The 18,491-nt window shown below is 39.8% G+C and overlaps 1 protein-coding gene across 9 annotated transcripts in view; it reads left to right on the forward strand.

Annotated features, from left to right (window-relative positions):
• Nucleotides 1-18,491, forward strand: part of UBR5 (ubiquitin protein ligase E3 component n-recognin 5) — a 69,481-nt gene that overhangs the window by 1,382 nt on the left and 49,608 nt on the right. For 8 of the 9 annotated variants that reach the window (XM_028736355.2, XM_028736359.2, XM_028736358.2 and 5 more), the window contains exons 2-7: nt 9,379-9,423; nt 10,308-10,389; nt 10,569-10,645; nt 11,423-11,542; nt 12,845-13,034; nt 14,913-15,072. In XM_028736355.2, the coding sequence (XP_028592188.1) occupies nt 9,379-9,423; nt 10,308-10,389; nt 10,569-10,645; nt 11,423-11,542; nt 12,845-13,034; nt 14,913-15,072 (674 nt within the window). The remainder of the gene's footprint in view (nt 1-9,378; nt 9,424-10,307; nt 10,390-10,568; nt 10,646-11,422; nt 11,543-12,844; nt 13,035-14,912; nt 15,073-18,491) is intronic. The other variant, XM_077932810.1, reaches the window with a different exon arrangement.

An 18,491-nucleotide genomic window follows, 5' to 3' on the forward strand; every position in this document is an offset into this window, starting at 1 on the left:
AGCAATTTGAGATTTCCAGTAATGTTTAACTTTCTGTATTACAACACAAAAATAATTTTGTTACAGTTAACATGTATATATATCTATTACTTCTTTTTAAAATAGCAACAGAGATAGTAGACATTTTTTTCTGTAATTGTACTCTCTGGGCCTTTATTAAATTTGATTATGGTCCAAGTCTATGCTGTTATTGTGCAGCACAATCTTAAGCATATTTATTCAGAAGTAATACCCCTGTGTTTTGGTGGGGCTTATTCCCAGATGAATGTGCATAGGATTGTATGCTTATCTAAGAAAGATGTCTGAAAAAGGTTTCAGTAGAAAATGAAAAGCTAAATATTTAGCAAGTAACGTACATCAGTGTGAGGATTACATCTTATTCAAACTATTACGGGCCTGCCTGTCTGGGTGTGGTTTCTTTCTCTTGAATGACCTGGTGACACATTTAACACTGCAGTGAGTGTCATGTGCTAAGAGAAATACCACCTCAGAGATTGGCTGCAGCCTCAGTAATGTCTATGAATTTGGCATGTTTCTGTCATAGAAGGGTGAAGATAGGACATTAATAGTGTGAGGCAAGTACACCAGCATCTTCATGTAACTTCTACAGCCATGTTCTAAATATGTTTGCCTAGAAATATATCCCACTGGGTCCCATGGTATTTGGTTTCTTCCCGGTGACACTGATTATGGGTGTAACTTTAGAATTGTAACCAAATTGTTCATGAAGTTGTGATAGTGAGGAATGCCAATTTTAGTGCAGACTTAAATGTACAAAACATGTTATAAAATGGCTGTTGGTAGCTGTAACTTCTTAGCAACAAATGATTATTTCATAAATTCATAAAATTATTTCATAAATATGGGGATTTGTTTTTGAATTGTTAGTTGGAAAAGCATAGATTTGGTTTCATTTATGCAAACACTTTTAAAGGACAACTTTATTACGGTTGTTCATTTTTACTGACGTAATAACAAATGCTCACAAGGATAGAACATGTTTGACTATTGCAGAGCTTTTTGGTCTGGTCTTATTGCAGAGAAGCTTAGGTTGGCATACATGATTCTTCCTCCCCTTTTTATTCTTGAGACAACCCTGTCAATTAGGTTAGGACAGGGGTCAGCAACCTTTTTCAGCTGTGGGCCGGTCCACTGTCCCTCAGACCATGTGGTGGGCCGGACTGTATTTTGAAAAAAAAAGAATGAACAAATTCCTATGCCCCACAAATAACCCAGAGATGCATTTTAAATAAAAGCACACATTCTACTCATGTAAAAACACGCTGATTCCCAGACTGTCCACGGGCCGGATTGAGAAGGCGATTGGGCCGCATCTGGCCCACGGGCCTTAGGTTGTCTACCCCTGGGTTAAGCTGTGCGGAAGTGTCTGGCTGAAGTTCACACTGTGAGCTTCATGACCAAGTGGGGATTTGACCTAGGGATTCCCTGGCCATTGTTAGACACCTGATAACTACTGCACCATGTATCTGCTTGCACTATCAAAATGGCTCCCACTAATTAATGATCACAATTTGACTGTTGCAAATATCAAGTTATTTTTGTGTACCTATTTCAATTCTGTGTGAATTGGTTTTATTTTTTTTTAATGTTGATCACATGAAACCAGAAGCAGATGAGTAATAAATATTAATTTTACCTTTTGGGTATATACTTTCTTCTCTGATGTAGAACGGTATTAATATCAAATACCCTTTTGAGTCGACATGCTTGGTGCCATAGCACTTGTGACTTGTAATCATGGTGACTTAAGAGAGGGGAAGCTCTTCTATATTTAAAAGGTGTTGAAAAGCCTCTCTACTCAGGAATTAGGGATTCAGAATGTCTCCCTTAGTGAGGGTAAGCAGGATTTTAGTTCTGATTCACAGGGCAGGAGATGGAATACAGTACAATTTAGGATTGGTAAACCAACATTTTGCTGCCTGTTACTATCCCGCTTTTGACCATGTAATTTTGTGTACAGCATTATAAAGGGATAAAATAAATTGGAACCACAAGTCCATAGGTTTCCTGTAACAGTGGTGTACTATCATGTTTTGTGACACTGCCTGGAGCAGCTGTTTATTTGTGTATATGCTGCTTCAGCGTTAGGATCTAACTGTTAAATCAGGCCATTCTTTACCGATTAAAAAGCGTGTGCCTTCAGTAGAAGATGGTTGAAATTAGAATCTAGATATGTTTTACTAAGCTTTGTTAATATGTAATGTGTATCAGTACAGTTTACTGTGTCTAGCAGACAGCCATTACACACATAAAAATAATAATAAGAAGAGTGCAACAAGAATACAAATATCTGCCGTTGTAATGTTTTCCTTCCCCTACCAGCCAACAAAAATGTGTGGCAGGGAAATTAAAAATGTCATGTTTATGAAAAATGGGCTAAGTATTATACATTAAGAGGGAGCGATGTCCAGCATGATCTGGGAAGGTGATTTTGGCAACAACTCTGTGTTTCCGCTTGTGTGTAGTGCCTTTGGAACTCTCCCTACCTTTCCAAAATTCCATTACACTATTTAAAATATCTTCAAGCTTAGCTAGAACAGGGTATTCTGCAGTTATCTAGATACTGTAGATTGGATCTGGACCGAGTTAGTTAAACTTAAGTCCCATTGAAATTAGAGAAGCTTAATTACTTGTTCCACTGATTTCAGTGAAATTAGCTATTTTTCTTTGGATTCAACCCTATATATTTTGTTGAAATCTTACATAGTTTGAGGTCTAAAAGTTTGGAGCTCGCATTGGGCTGTGGCTCCTAGAGACAGCACCCTGAGGACAAAACATTCACCAAACATTCTCAAACGGTTTTAAAGGAGCATAGCTGGGAACCTCTACTCTATGCTTTCAAGAAGCTATAACAGATAAGGATGCAGTCCACAGTGTTCATTAATTTCAGTGTTACTCTTGATTTCTGCTCCAGTTCAGTTGAAATGATTGGAGATTTTATGCTACAAATACCTGGCTTATTGATGTATTGTTCTGCTCCCCCAAGAGTTTTGAGATATATACTCTGGACAGTGTTAGCTTTAATTTACTCCCTTATTAACTCCCTGGCTCCAAATTTTGTTTGTTTACAAATTGACTTCATGAATGTGTTTAATAAAGATACACACACACACACACACTTCCTCTCAGTGGTCACCTAAAAAACCCCAAAATACAACTTTGAACCTGCCCAGTTTTCCACTTCATAATAGGACTCTAGATGACATTAATGAGCTTGAAACAATATATGATGTGGCTTTGGAGTATGCATGTGACACGTGGGTAAGTGGGACCAATCCCAGAATTTATGTAGTTTGTGCACATCAACCCTAATTTTTCAGAGTCCCCTGCAGTGAAGAAGCATTTCCTTCTTCCATGGAAAATGTCCATGGAATCATGCTGTGTCGAAGTGCGGTACAAAAATAAGCTTGCCTTTTTTGTAATGGGAACTGTAGAGGAAAACTTGTTTTGGTGATGCCCTTGAGAGGTGTGTGAAGTACCTTGGAAGTACAATCTTTAGCTTTCTTCCAACTGTGTGGGCTGTGAAGGGAGTCTCAGCAAGGATTGCCCCTGCAGTGGTGATCCCTGCCCCCTCTCCAGATTTGGAGAAAGCTTGGGACTTTCCACACTCACCAGCTAGAAAAATGCCAGCTGCTCAGAGTAAGAATATGACTAGGTGGAAAGAGCTTCATACATTAGAAAAGTATTGGTTCCCCCTTCCCTCCCCCCAGGCCATCAGCACATCACAAGTAGAAAGTGTGGGAAAGGAGGATAGTAAATTTGAACTTATTCACTCTGGCATTGTCATGGTCCTCCGTACACCAGTATTGGTTTAGTCATGCTGGCTACATGACCCAGAAAGCTGTCTGTGGTCAAGCGCCGGCTCCCTCGGCCTGAAAAGTGAGATGAGTGCAGCAATCCCATAGTCTCCTTTGACTGGACTTAACCGTCCAGGGGTCCTTTACCTTTTTTGCTTTTTTAAACAAGGCTACTCTTCTTCTTGGTGGTTTTATTTCCTAACCTTTAGTGAATCACAGTCTTCCCCTTCTCATCGTGAGATCACCTTGTTGGAAGCTTAGCAATTGTATTGTTGAAATGAACACAGAGAGAAATGTATTACCAGTGAAATGTATTTTTGATCTAATTGCAATTCATCTTAACCGCTCCACTTCTGATTTCCCTTCACTTCTTATGTAAGGCAGGTGTTTCAGAGTACAAGTACAGGAGCCTGTTTTGTGAGGGGGCTTACCCTATATGTGCACAGAACAGAAAGGGGGGGGGGGAAACAGTGACACAAAAACATGAAGCACAAATGTAATCCACATCGTGGAAAATACTAAAACACTTGCAGTCATTGCCTGTTGCAGCAGTGGCTAACTTTATTAGCCTGGAGTCTGGAATATGTCTAGCCAGACTGCTTGAGGCCCAGCCATGGCATAATAATATCCCTTCCCAAGTAGTTTGCACTGGGAGAGTTTGCCTTCTCAAACTAAATAACCTTGAAAATTGTCTTCACATTGCCTTAGGTGGCACGCTTGGTGTAAATGGCTTTCTTGGACTGGTAGTGTTGCCTCACGAGAGCAGTGCTGATGATGCAGATGCGTGTAGGGCAGCCTCGTAGCCAGCTTTCCTTGTTAGGTGGGGCAGCCACATTTCGAGGTGGGGTGTTTTGGAGGGGCATAGTGCTAGCCGATCCTGCTTCTTCACGGATGGAGAAGAGATGAGGGCCAGTTCAAAGGAAGGAAAAGGCAGTGAGAAAGCAGGTTAACTTACATAATTGGATATGTAAAGGTCATGTTAACAGAGCATTTAGTGTGAACACCAGGAATTAGATGACTGGCATATCTTTGGTTTGACCTGAGGGATAGCTCAGTCAGCATTAGACTCTTAATCTCAGGGTTGTGGGTTATTGGGCGAAAGATTCCTGCATTGCAGGGGGTTGGACTAGATCAGGCTTCCTCAAACTCGGCCCTCCAGATGTTTTTGATCTACAACTCCCATGATCCCTAGCTAGTAGGAGGACCAGTCGCCAGGGATGATGGGAGTTGTAGTCTCAAAACATCTGGAGGGCTGAGGCTGAGGAAGCCTGGACTAGATGGTCCTTGGAGTCTCTTCCCATTCTATGAAGGTCGGTGAAGGTCCTGTGTGAGTGCCTGGAGGCGGTTGGAGGATGGATGGCAGCTAACAGATTGAGGTTGAATCCTGACAAGACAGAAGTACTGTTTTGGGGGGACAGGGAGCGGGTGTGGGGGGGGGATTCCCTGGTCTTGAATGGGGTAACTGTGCCCCTGAAGGACCAGGTGCACAGCCTGGGAGTCATTTTGGACTCACAGCTGTCCATGGAGGCGCAGGTTAACTCTCCAGGGCAGCTGTCTACCAGCTCCACCTGGTACGCAGACTAAGACCCTACCTGCCCGTGAACTGTCTCGCCAGAGTGGTGCATGCTCTAGTTATCTCACGCTTGGACTACTGCAACGCGCTCTACGTGGGGCTACCTTTGAAGGTGACCCGGAAACTGCAATTAATCCAGAATGTGGCAGTTAGACTGGTGACTGGGAGTGGCCGCCGGGACCACATAACACCGGTTCTGAGAGATCTGCATTGGCTCCCAGTACGTTTCCGAGCACGATTCAGTGTTGGTGCTGACCTTTAAAGCCCTAAACAGCCTCGGTCCTGTATACCTGAAGGAGCGTCTCCACCCCCATCGTTCAGCCCGGACACTGAGATCCAGCGCCGAGGGCCTTCTGACGGTTCCCTCATTGCGAGAAGAGAGGCTACAGGGAACCAGACAGAGGGCCTTCTCGGTAGTGGCGCCTGCCCTGTGGAACGCCCTCCCATCAGATGTCAAAGAGATAAACAATTACCTGACATTCAGAAGACATCTTAAGGCAGCCCTGTTTAGGGAAGTTTTTAATATGTAACACTGTACTGTTTTTAACACTTGATTGGGAGCCGCCCAGAGTGGCTGGGGAAACTCAGCCAGATGGGCGGGGTATAAATAATAAATTATTATTATTATTATTATTATTATTATTATTATTAGATTCTAAGGATGTTATGGATACAGTGAACAAGGCTATGAAAAGGTGTAAAACAAAATAGAATAGTTTATGCTATAACTTAGAAAGTACAGTAAAAACTTGTGTGGAGTGGTGCTGACGACAAATGAACCGCCTTGAGATCTTATTAAGAAGAGTAGTATATTCATCTAATGAATAAAAAAATCAAATAAAAATATGCATAACCAGGCTCAAAAGCTTGACTTTGCCAATAGCTACAGTCTTCTTTCAGCTGATTCTTCATGAACTGAGCTACTTTGGGCATGGCAGTGAGCTTAGCTTTAATGCTGGATTAGGTGTCTCAGCTTTAGATTCCATATGAAAAACAAACTTTTCCATAGATCTTCCTTTCTGTTGGACGGTCAAGGATCTTTTGTTTACTGTTTGCTATATAAAGGACTAAAAGGCTAACATTGGAAGCTGATTGGAAACTAATTGTAGAAATCCATTGGATATTTTTTTTACTGGTTGCTGGGTTGATATTTCTTCCCAGAAACCTTGGAAAGGCCTCATACTGAGCTGCACGTACTGGGAAAATCAGAAATTAGGCCTCTTACAGCAAAACCAGCCAGCCAGCCAACTGTAGATTGCACAGCAGTGTTTTTATTCCTCTAGGCTTGTTTTCATCCTTTGCCTTCTAGCATCACAAGAAAAAGAAGAAAAAAATAACCATTATGATTTTGAGTATAGTGAGTTCTTTAAAGGACTGAAGAATTACTTGGGGTAGATGTATTTTAGCTCGCTTTAGGTTGCCTCATTATTTCACCTTTTTGCAATAAGCGCCCAGCCCTCCTCTGCTCATCATAATAACTGCAGAATAAACTAACCCTCACTTCTTACAACAAGCACTCAAACATTCTTCTTGATTGCTGGCTGGGTAGACAACACAACTAAAGCTGAAAAACAGAGCAAAGGAAAATCCAAGCAGTGGAATGTAACTTTAGCCCATAATACAAATTTAAATATTGATCTCTTTGAGTTAAATTACTGTAGGGGCTGTTTTTCTGCAGGATCACTTAATTAAAGGGTTATTGTGATCATGAAGAATCTACCCTCAGTCAGGGAAAGTCTTTGGGGGCTTTTCTAAATGTGGCTTTTGTTGTGTACTCATCCTGCTTTCTTCAGTGCGTTTTTCCAGAAGTCCTGTCTTAAATTGCTCCTGTCGTTAAAATGAGCTTTCATTCTTTAAATAGAGGCTGTCAATTGTTATGTCACAAATTTAAAATTTTTCTCTCTTTCAAAAACATATATCCTTGGAATGGAGTGGGAAAAAAGCGGAACTCTGGGTGATGGTACACTCATTTGCCCCACCCTGGCTAGAAGGCTGTTGTAAGACAACTGCTCATTTCCCAGTGGCAGGGCACTTGCTACTGAACAGGAAGACACGTTAGCAGTATGGTTGGCCCAAGTAGGTAAGGAGGGGCATACATAAAATGAGGCTGAATGCATTTGTGCACAGCTGTTCCAGCTGGGGCCAATGGGAATTGTAATCTAAAACAGTGTTTGCAATTCACCAGGTGCATTTTGCACCTGGCTATTGGCCATTTGCGACCAAGTGACGATGGCACCTGATGTCTCCACCATCTAGAGGCCCATGCCTGGGGATCCTTGGATCTTGGCTGTTTTCACACACTAGCAGCACATCCTATCCATTATATTTTATCTGCAGCATCAGAGTGAATTTCAGGAACCAAAAAGTTGTATTGAAAAATATGACTGTCAAGCTGCCTGGCCCCCAAATGACAACTAGGCACCCCATTTTAGTGACTGTAACCCTGGTTTAAGGTCATGTGGGTGTCCCAGCTCCTGCCAACCTACCAGTTCGAAAGCATACCAGCGCGAGTAGATGAATAGGTGCCACTACGGCAGGAAGATAAACAGTGTTTCCCTGCACTCTGGCACCAGTCACGGTGTCCCATTGTGCCAGAAGCGGTTTAGTCATGCTGGCCACATGACCTGGAAAGCTGTCTGCAGACCAACGCTGGCTCCCTTGAACTGAAAGCAGAGATGAGTGCTTTACCCCATAGTCGAATTCGGCTGGACTGAACTGTCCAGGAGTTCTTTACCTTTACCTTTTTACCTTAAGGAGCCATTTGGTGTTCAGCTTATATATCTGAGTTTCTAACACTCACCTGGAGGCTACCAAGTTGGCAAAGGCTGGTGTATCGTGTGATCAAACCAAAAGAAAGATGGGTACATTATACATGCTTTACCTCCTTGCAAATCGTGTGTTTCAAGGTGTGTTTGAAGTTACTTATGCAAGAAGACCAGTGCATAATGAAGAAAACAGAAAATATCCATGGTTCAGCTCTTATATTGTCTTGTTTATAAAATTCTTTGAATTTATATTGTGCTTTATAAAGTACAATACGACAGGCTCCCTTCTAAAACCACTCTAAGTTTATCACAGAAAGTGAGGGACGACGACGACAAAGTAAAAGTAAATGGGAAGAACATGCACTTGTTTCAGTTGTATGTACTTGAGTTTAGTAGTATGGCAGCTAAGGGATTTTGACAAAGAATTCATGCAAAAGGTGGACTTTGAGGAGGAATTTGAAGGAGGTCAGGTTGGCATCAGACAGATACCCGGCACTGCAAGAGGGCAGAGTTTGAGGCACAGGAGAACTACAGATAATGGAGTGCTAGAGCTAGAAGAGCAAAGAATATGTTGGCTAGGAGAGTGGCGACATAAAGGGGTGCTCGGCAACCCTTGTAGATGAGTCCATTTTTAAAGCTGCTAACCAAATGCTATTTATGCATTTGTGAAGGTCATGGTCTGAAGCCACATGAGGCCTCTACCTTGGTTTGCAACTGTTTTGGATTACAGCTGTTTTGGATTACAACTACATCAAACCTGGAAGTGTGTGTCCCTTTTTTTTGGATTACAACCCGTTTTTTGGGGAGGCCCCATTGGCGAAAGCGCGCCTTGGGTTACAAGCTGTTTTGGTTTACAACTGGACCTCCGGAACAGATTATGGTTGTAAACCAAGGTACCACAGTACCTTGCTGACGCTAAGCATATCTGGCTCTGTTCAGTACCTGGATGAGTGATTGCATTGGAATCGCATGTATTGGGTTGCATGACAGAAAATCAGTGGAATATAAATAGAAGAGAATTAGAACAATATTCATAACTGAACCTGTCTCTTGACGACTGGAAATCTCAGCTACTAATCTGGTTCTGGGGTTTCACTCACCATGAGCATTTGTTGTATCATTATAAATAGATATATTAATAGCCAAAGTAAATTTTGGTCAGAAATGTGTTTCTTTGACTGAAACTTATTAATGCTAAAAGATCCTTTGTTTTCTCTTGCAGGTTAAGGGAAGTTTCAGAGAAACTCAACAAATACAATTTAAACAGGTGAGATAGCGTTAAAGGCTATAACTTCAAAGGAAGAGTAACTTTAGGGCAACCTTCCCCAACTTTGGGTCCTCCAGAATATTGTTGGACTATGGCACCCATCATTCCTGGCCAGTGATAAGGAATGATGGGAACTGTAGTCCAACAAAATTGGAGGACTTGAGGTTGGATAAAGCTACTTAGTTGTTCAGTGTTCATATTCACCATTTCCAGAATTAGTAACTTTGTCTCTACATTAGTTTCGCTACTTGCCTAACTACATAAGTCTTGTTGCCCAAGTCAATGCAGAAAGGAAGAGCTCCTGATGTACTTGTGATGGTCAAAGTGCCATGTGGATGTGGTTTTGTATTTCATTGGTATCCAAATTAATTATTTGATCTTGGGTTTTTTTGTGTCTTGTTTTAAATGTCTGTTTTTCTGTTCTTAACTGTTTTTAATTATGTATAAATCACCTAAGACGGTTGTTTAGAAGGTGATTAGTAAATCAGTATTGGTGATGATGATAATAATAATTGGAGTTTAGCATTAAAAATGAGTTTAGCACTTAAATGAATTGAAGTGCATAGGCGGGTTAAAACTGGCTGCTGCTGTATATTTCACAGCTATTGTCAGAAAATAGAACTTGGGGAACACCGCTTCCTAAATATATGTATTGGAAAATACATTATTGAAATATAGTATAATGTTCCCTGGTGGCTTTTAACATTTTGTTCTTTTTTTGTCTTATGGCTGAAAATACATTGGGTTGCTGCAACTAATGTTCATCTTTAATCAGTTTCAGATGTTACAGCTATATTCATTATACATTCCATATGCCACTTGGTTTATTTCTCAGAGTTAAGGAGTCTTTAAAAATGTTACCCATGCTTGCTTTCTGTTTTCAGCCACCCCCCTTTGAATGTATTGGAGCAGGCCACTATTAAACAGTGTGTGGTGGGACCAAATCATGCTGCATTTCTCCTTGAGGTAATTTGTTCAAAATATGTTTGACAAAAATATTGTGCTGATACTTAATTCATATAGTTAAATATAGTTTTCCCAATCTCAATTAGACCAACTTGACCCACAGCTGAAAACTTTTAGTTTTTTACATAATTAAAGTTTAGTATTGTTTCAATATTGGACACTCTCTCTTTTAAATCTAGGATGGTAGAGTCTGCAGGATTGGCTTTTTAGTTCAGCCAGACAGATTGGAATTGGGTAAACCTGATAATAATGATGGGTAAGGACTACTTTTCTTGTGTATTTAAGAAGTATCTAACAAATTTCTCCTGGTATTTTGATTCTGAACCGCCAACGGAATTGAAAATGGAAACGGGAGGTGGGAGGTGGGAGAACCATATTTCGGGTGTCTTGCTTTAGCAAACTGGTAACGGCTGTACAGACCTTAGCAAAATTAAGGCCAGTCTAATGACTTATTTTATATTAAATGATGAGATCGGAATCTTACAATCCTAAATATAGGTGCCATAACGAGTTACTTCAGATCATTTATTTCAGTAATCGCTCAAGGTTGAGATTACATTTTTACATATTTACCACTTGCTAGGGTATGTTTTCTGGCTCTACATTGTTATTACTTGACTCAAAATTAATTTTTTGGGAACTATTATCAGATATGTTTAATGTTTGGTTTAAACAGGTTTTTGGGCATTACATTAACTCACGATTATATTAATTTATAATCTAATGCATATTCATTCATTTATATAGATACTTCACAATCTTACCATAATTCCTGACACTGAGTTGTTGTTGTTTTTTAGTAGGACATCATTTTGTCAACCACCAAATTCATTAGGCATGCTTCACATGCCTTTTCTTTTTTCATATTAGAGCATCACATACTGCAGCTAAGTATGGAAGATTCCCCAAGGGTGTTGCTTAAGCTGGTGTGTTACCAGACTAAGTCCCTGATAATTTAAACCTGGGATTCCAGGCTTTGTTCGTAACCCATTTGGGATTGTATTGTGACTGATCTACCATCTTTTACTTTCAGTTCAAAGTTGAGCAGTGGCTCAGGGGCAGGAAGGACATCCAGGCCAGGCAGAACTAGTGATTCCCCATGGTTTCTGTCTGGTTCTGAAACTCTGGGCAGACTGGCAGGCAACACCCTTGGGTAAGTTTTGATAGGGTTGAGGCTACCATCTGTTTGCACTTGGTTATGTGTGGCTACACATAACATTGTCTCCCGTATGTATAAGACCACCGAAATGCAGAAGTAGTTAGCTAGCTTTTTGGAAAAATGCTATTAAGCGGTTAAGTTTGGAATGTTAAATCTATAATTGCAAGCAATCTAATTTACTTTAACCGTAATAAAAACATGTCTGCTACTGTGGGTAGTCCTTTTAGATTCTCCCCCCCCCCCCCTGAATAACAATGACTTCATTTTAGGGGAACATAATTGACTCAAAATGTCGCATGAATCTGCTTTGTAGTACGGGACTAAAATTAAAAATACAAATTAAAACATTTGTAGGAAAAATATCTCCATGTGTGTCATGACCTGTATTCGGACATATTTGTTATTTATGTTGTTGAAGAAAGCTAGCATGATTTAGAAGTAAACAGAGGATTTCTAGTTAAACCTGCTGCATTTGTATCACATCAGCAACAATTGTTAGTATCTTCTCAAGAATAGTTCATTACTTCAATTTCAAGATATCTGAACAGCCTCACATTTGGAGTGTGCCAAGTGTATTTAGTTAATAAAACATTATATCAAAAGAAGCCCTATCTTCAGCCTAGAAAAAGAAAAAAAAGCATAAATAATATCCTACATTTCCACTAATACAAATATTTCAAAATAAATTACCTCTTATTATTGGTAAAGATATTTATATTGTGCCCTTTCTTCCAAAGGAGATATTTACTGGAAGGATTACTATTTCTGAAGCAATTTATAATTTTAACCAATATATGGCCATTAAGATGTGGTAGTATTTAAACATTTTACATAGAAAATGTCATATTTAATAGGGGGAGTTCTGTTTTAGTTATTTGTAGTGTAGCAGTCTGATTCTGTAACTCAGAACGTATGGCTCTTGGATATGAAAACATAAGCATATTGATCTTTTGCACATGTATGCAATGACTTCATTGTTAATAATTTCAGAAGTTGCCTGGAATGTAGAATAAAAATAAAAGCTGAAAGTAAAGAAGTTCATCTTAATGCAAACTAGCTTGTGAATTTATGTTCTTTGGAGTCTTTTAAAGAAATTGCATTTGCAAAACTGCTGTACAGAAAAGATGCCATTGTATCAAGCATGTACAGAAAAGATGCCATTGTATCAAGCTTCATTTTAAAAGGCTAGTGAATCACATGGCTAGTGTACTGTAGTCAACAGTTAAATTCAGATACATGATAGCTTGTAAAATAGCTCAAACACATAAATCTATTGCCGTTTTTAAAATTCCTCAGGAGTCGCTGGAGCTCGGGTGTCGGAGGAAGCGGAGGAGGATCCTCTGGTAGATCATCCGCTGGAGCTAGAGATTCCAGGAGGCAAACGCGAGTTATTCGAACAGGACGTGATAGAGGCTCTGGGCTCTTGGGTAGTCAGCCCCAGCCAGTGATTCCAGCGTCTGTTATTCCAGAAGAACTCATTTCACAGGTATGAATCTTTCTTGTGATGAAATATTTCAAATTTGTGGAAAATGAGTAACTGGGAGATGCTTGCTTATTTCTTTATTTCTTTATTTTGCAAGTTTCTTACATATGTGTGTGTATATATTGGAGGAAGATGGAATGCTTCTGTGCCCTTAGACGTTCACAATGTTTGGAAACATGAGAAAAGGCAGAGTATCTGCATCAGATTCATGTAAAGCTAAGGTTGACTGTGAGCACATTTTGGTTTGTGGTCCTGAAATATTTTGAGTCAGCCTTTGAAAAACACCTGGCCCAAATTTCAGTAAATAAAGAAATAAACACCACCCATAATGCAAGTCACTTATTGTTCGAACATTTGAAAAAAACATTTGTGTTGACTATTCTCTAAAGATTAGCAGGCAGACTACAGATTATTGAGAAGGAACAATTTCCGTTGACATGAGGGTTAGCAGTCATTTTAAAAGTAGGTTAGTTGGTTAGTATTTCTTTAGTATTGTGTGAAGATGATGGAGCTTGTTGTTCAGGCCTTTGAGGCTAGTTTAATTGGCCCTGGACTCCCAGGGATAATTGGTAATTGCTCTGAGATTACGTTCTGTTTCCTATAACGCCCATGGGTAAATTTCTTCAGACACTGCACACGTTTGTATTATTTTTACGCTTTCTTTCTATTGGTCTCTTCCTCCACCCCCACCTGGGCACCAGAACACTTTGATTTTATTCACATTAAGTTGTTAACTAATATTCTGTAATGGTAAATTCACATCTTCCTTGTAAATTGATAATCGCTTTTCTAATTTCTTAGTTTTAGAATATTTATAAGAGGCAGACTTTGTGCTATATGACACACGCTGGCTGACATATTCAATATAGCTAAGAAAAAGAGAAGCACAACAGTCCCTGAAAATCATTTTTATCTGGCAGGATATTTATCCTTGCCGTATCTGTACCAAGTTACTGAGATGACATACATCATCAAAAATAAACTACTATATAATCATACTTTAAAAAACCAAACAGCAAATATCCAAAATAAATAATGTGTCAGGTAAAAATATGTCAGATGAAATATCTCCAGCCTCTTAGACCAAAAGCCTCCCTGAACCACAGTTTCCCCCCCAAATGTTGCATAAGTTTTTATTCTGGGCACTGCTATGGTGAACTCACTTCCTTGCGCCCCAGCCAGCCTCACCTCTGAAGCTACATGAGCAGAAGGGCCTCCCTTGGCAATTTGAGCAAATGTTTCATGTGGTAGGAGATGATTCTTCCAAATTCTGGACCATGTTCTCACATTTGTTACCTGTCTAGCATGATATGAAAGTAAATAAACAGCTGCTGTTAGTATGCCCATTCTCCTGGCAAGGGGCTGCAAAGGTTTGGCTTGGCAGGGGTCAGAATCTCACTCCTTTCACCTACTTAGAGAGGAGTCCTGAATCATCCATATATATACACACTGTGTGCCATGAGCTTTGAGGCGAGGATGGCGTGAATCCATGTCTTTGCTGGAGGCTTGTTTCTGGAAGACTGGGTATAAAAAGTTATTATTAAGGATGTCCCCAAAAAGGAACATCGGTAGCCTCTTTAAAAGTAGCCTGTGGAGTGGAGCGAAGGAATGTTTAAGCAGCAAAGAATAGAAATAAACAAAAGGTCTTTATTTTTACAGATTTATAAACTGCTCCACAGCCAGAAGTTACTGAGACTTCACATTACTTACTAGCATTATCCAAAATCAGCCTGTTTACCTTTTCCAGTTAAACATGATATCTGCTTATATGGAGTATATTGTTGACTTCTACTACTCCAGAAATGTTTGTTTCTGTTGATGAAAATTACCTGGGGTGGTGTAACATGTTACATTGATTAAAATGCATTCTATTTTGTATAGGCACAAGTTGTTTTACAAGGAAAATCTAGGAGTGTAATTATCAGAGAGCTCCAGCGGACAAATCTTGATGTAAATCTTGCAGTCAACAACTTGCTGAGCCGTGATGATGAAGATGGGGATGATGGTGACGACACGGCGAGTGAATCTTACCTTCCTGGAGGTTTGTATTGGGCAATGTGTCCTTTTTTTTGCATCATTAAAAGCAATATTAAGTTATTCTGTCAAAGTGCAATAGACTTTCAGTTTGCAGTACTGGTAAAGAGTTAGCCTTATGTTCTTTGCCATGTACCCTATGGAGATACAGAAATATTGATTGCTCTTTGGTTCCAGTAAATAAGAGAGAAAGTAATAGGCAAGACAAAACTAAGGTTAACTTGTATGGAAGTGAATGTCTTGAGTTAATTTATTGGATTTGAAGCAACAGTTCAGAGGTCTGGTATAACGAAAGCTTGTACATACTTTGACCATCATCATTTATCTTGTTAAGAGGGTCTCCCCTCAAGCGTAAAGAGCTCTTACTGCTAAGACCTTCTGTTTTGTAACTATCAGGAGACAGTTATGCTAGAACAGCTGTACACTTAAAATGTACCAGTCTTGAGTAAGTTGGCATTTTATATAATTGATAGGCATTCCTATTTGGGGCATTATTTTCCATACCTCATATGCACTTTCACACAAAGCCTGTATATGTAGATCTCTAGACTGTGTTGCTCCTCAGATACTGGAGAACCAGGGTGCACAACTTGTCTAATACAAAGGGCCACAGTGGGAAGCTTATAAAGTGGGAAGACTGTAAGTGATTTGCATGTTTGTTTTGACAAGCGAAGAATTAGCAATTTTGTTTTAATATTGACAGCAGTTGACATTACTGTTGTGGTGAAAGGCTAGTGATTCATAATGTGTGATATGCCAGGGACAAGAATTAACCTGGGTGCTTGTTAGGCAAAGGGCCTATTTATACAATGTAACTTTCAGCCATGTGAAGCTCTCCTTGATAATGACTGGATACCAACCTGTGTGAACTGTTCCTGGTGGCTGTTTTTAGAAAGGTTTTTAAAAATTGTTGCATTGGTTGGTGTGCAAATTTTTGCCACGTTGGGCCTTTTTGAATGTGTAAAGGGAAGACTATAAATATATTCGGCTGAAATCCTAAAATAGGGAGAAAGTTCTGTTGATCATAATAGGGGCTTGCTTCTGAGTAAGGAGTCAAAAGTATGACTCTGTTAATGCATCCAGCTTTCATGTTTCTCATTCTATAACATGCTCTGCCTCTTGGCTTGTGCCTTGCCTTTGAGATAAGGAACTATGGCAGTCTCTAAACCTAGCTGCTAAACTTCATATCTTCCATAGATGACTATTTAAAATATTAATAAAATGCCCAAGCAAAATCTTCCCTATCTGCTCCTTTCTTTCAGCTAAAGTTTTTTTCATGTCTCCATATCTCATTCTTCTTGTCTTGAGCTTCTGTGACAGACAAAAGGAAGGGGGATGAGAGTAGCTCCTACATCCCCAACCCCTTTCAAAGGCTAGTGTTCTCTTAGACTATCTTTTGCGGGGCTTGGTTTGCTTGTGTGATTTCTTGTCGTTGGGAAGAACTGAGCAAGCTCAGTGGCAGATGAGTCACAGACAGGTAGACAAAGCACCCCTGTTTTTACTCATTGAAATACATATTTGAAAGCATGACTATTAAAAAACCTTTATTCCTACAAAGTGTGCTTACAGTTGTAATGCTCTTGTTGCTTTGAGACATTAAATATGAATTAGGTAAAATTTACTAAAACAAAACAATTTACACAGCGATACTTTTACCTCAGATAGACTTGACGGCACTTTTAGGTCAGGGAGGTTTATCACATTCCTTGTAAGGTTCAATAGATGCTCAGCAAGTCCCAATTTTGAGATAGAAGGTGATGGTGTTCTAGGTGCACATTGGGGCACGTGCATCTCCACCAAAAGGTAACTGCCAAAGTTGTCTCATGTTGATAAAATATGGACGTGAAACAGTCCTGAGGCTGCATGAAAAAGGGTCCTGCTTGGAGAGCAAAGCCTTGCTGTTTAAAGCTGGTCAGTACTTGCCCCCGTTTCCTGGTATTCTATATACATGGAATTTTCCAGAGTTCAACATTCTGGTTTCTTTGGTTATTTATCTTAACTTTGTGTTCTGATGGCCATTGTCACGGGAAAATACTTGGCTTCTGAGCTGCAGCAGTAGTTTTGGTGTGACTATTGGAATCTGTGTTGCAGCACTGAACAAAATTATTCAGCCAAGTTACTCCATTGTTTTTACAGGAGAGTTCAGCTCTACTGTTTATTTTTAATGTGACCTTCAAATTCTCAATCATCACTGTATCAGGAGGATTTCATATGAAATAAGCATCTGTTGAAGGCATTGAACAGTGCATTAGGAAGAGGTCAAGTGGTGGTGTGCCCTATTGGCTTTAGCTTTGTCTGGTAATTTTTTCAGAGGTAATAGTTCACAGACAGATAGTGAAATAGGTGTTGTTGTTTTAGCATGTTTATATTTTGGGCTTGTTTCAGTTACATATGTAGATTTATCCAGTTGGGTATTTGGTGATATCTGTGTAAGGAATGTTTTGTTTGGTACGTAGTACTGGCACCTCTTTTTGTTGTTGTTAAAAAGTGTGGCACTTAACTGTAATAGCTTCATTGTGAGTACCAGCACCTATTTTTCTAGACAAAAAGCACTGATTACTAGTAATTGAAAATTTCAACCCTTTTTTTTAAGAGCAAGGGTGGGGAAGCTGTGGCCCTCCAGATGTTGTTGGAGTGAAATTTCCATTGGCCATGTAGTCCCAACATCATTTGTAGGGGCACAGATTTGTAGAGCAAGGATTCCCAAATCATTGTCTGTGGACCACAAGTGGTCTGCAAGCTTCATTCAGGTACCCTGTGATATGTGAGTAAAAGCACAGTTACAAATCATATAGCATTGGGCACAGCACATTACAGTTGTTACAACAGGCAGAAAAATTATGAAGTGGTCTGCGAAGACCCTCAGCAACTTTCAAGTGGTTTTGGGGATTTTTTTTTGGGGGGGGGGGCAGACTACTGTTCTAGAGGATGCCATGTGCAGAGAAGCTGAAAGTAATTAGTGTTGAGGTTGTGATTCTTAGGATGGACGCTGAAAGGATTGCATAAACCTATGTTTCCTTGACTTAGTGGAGGGATCCCTGGGATGGTGCAAGGTACCAGTGAAGGACATTTTAGGCGAGGGAGGAAAGAAGCTGAAAACAATTTTGCATGTACAATTGGTATCAGATGTATAAAAACATCAGGGTTTCTCAAAGTGAAAGTTGCAGTCTCAATGGGATTACCTTAATAGAGAGATGTCCACGATGGGTGGACGCATTCAGTGCACCTAGATGAGTACCCATAGCAAGGCTTGTGGTTGGGAATGTCTAGGGAAAGCCTAGCTAATGTAAGAAGTGGGGTGTGATTTTATAGAGCTTGAAAAACACTGCCAGAAATATAAAAATATATCTGCTGTCAATGTGGACAGCATTTTCTGCTTTGTGTTGGAAAATAAATTTAATAGAATTTAACAGAAAGTCAGAAGGG

Source organism: Podarcis muralis, chromosome 8 (genome assembly GCF_964188315.1).
Source record: "Podarcis muralis chromosome 8, rPodMur119.hap1.1, whole genome shotgun sequence".
In the NCBI taxonomy this organism is placed as follows: Eukaryota; Metazoa; Chordata; class Lepidosauria; order Squamata; family Lacertidae; genus Podarcis; species Podarcis muralis.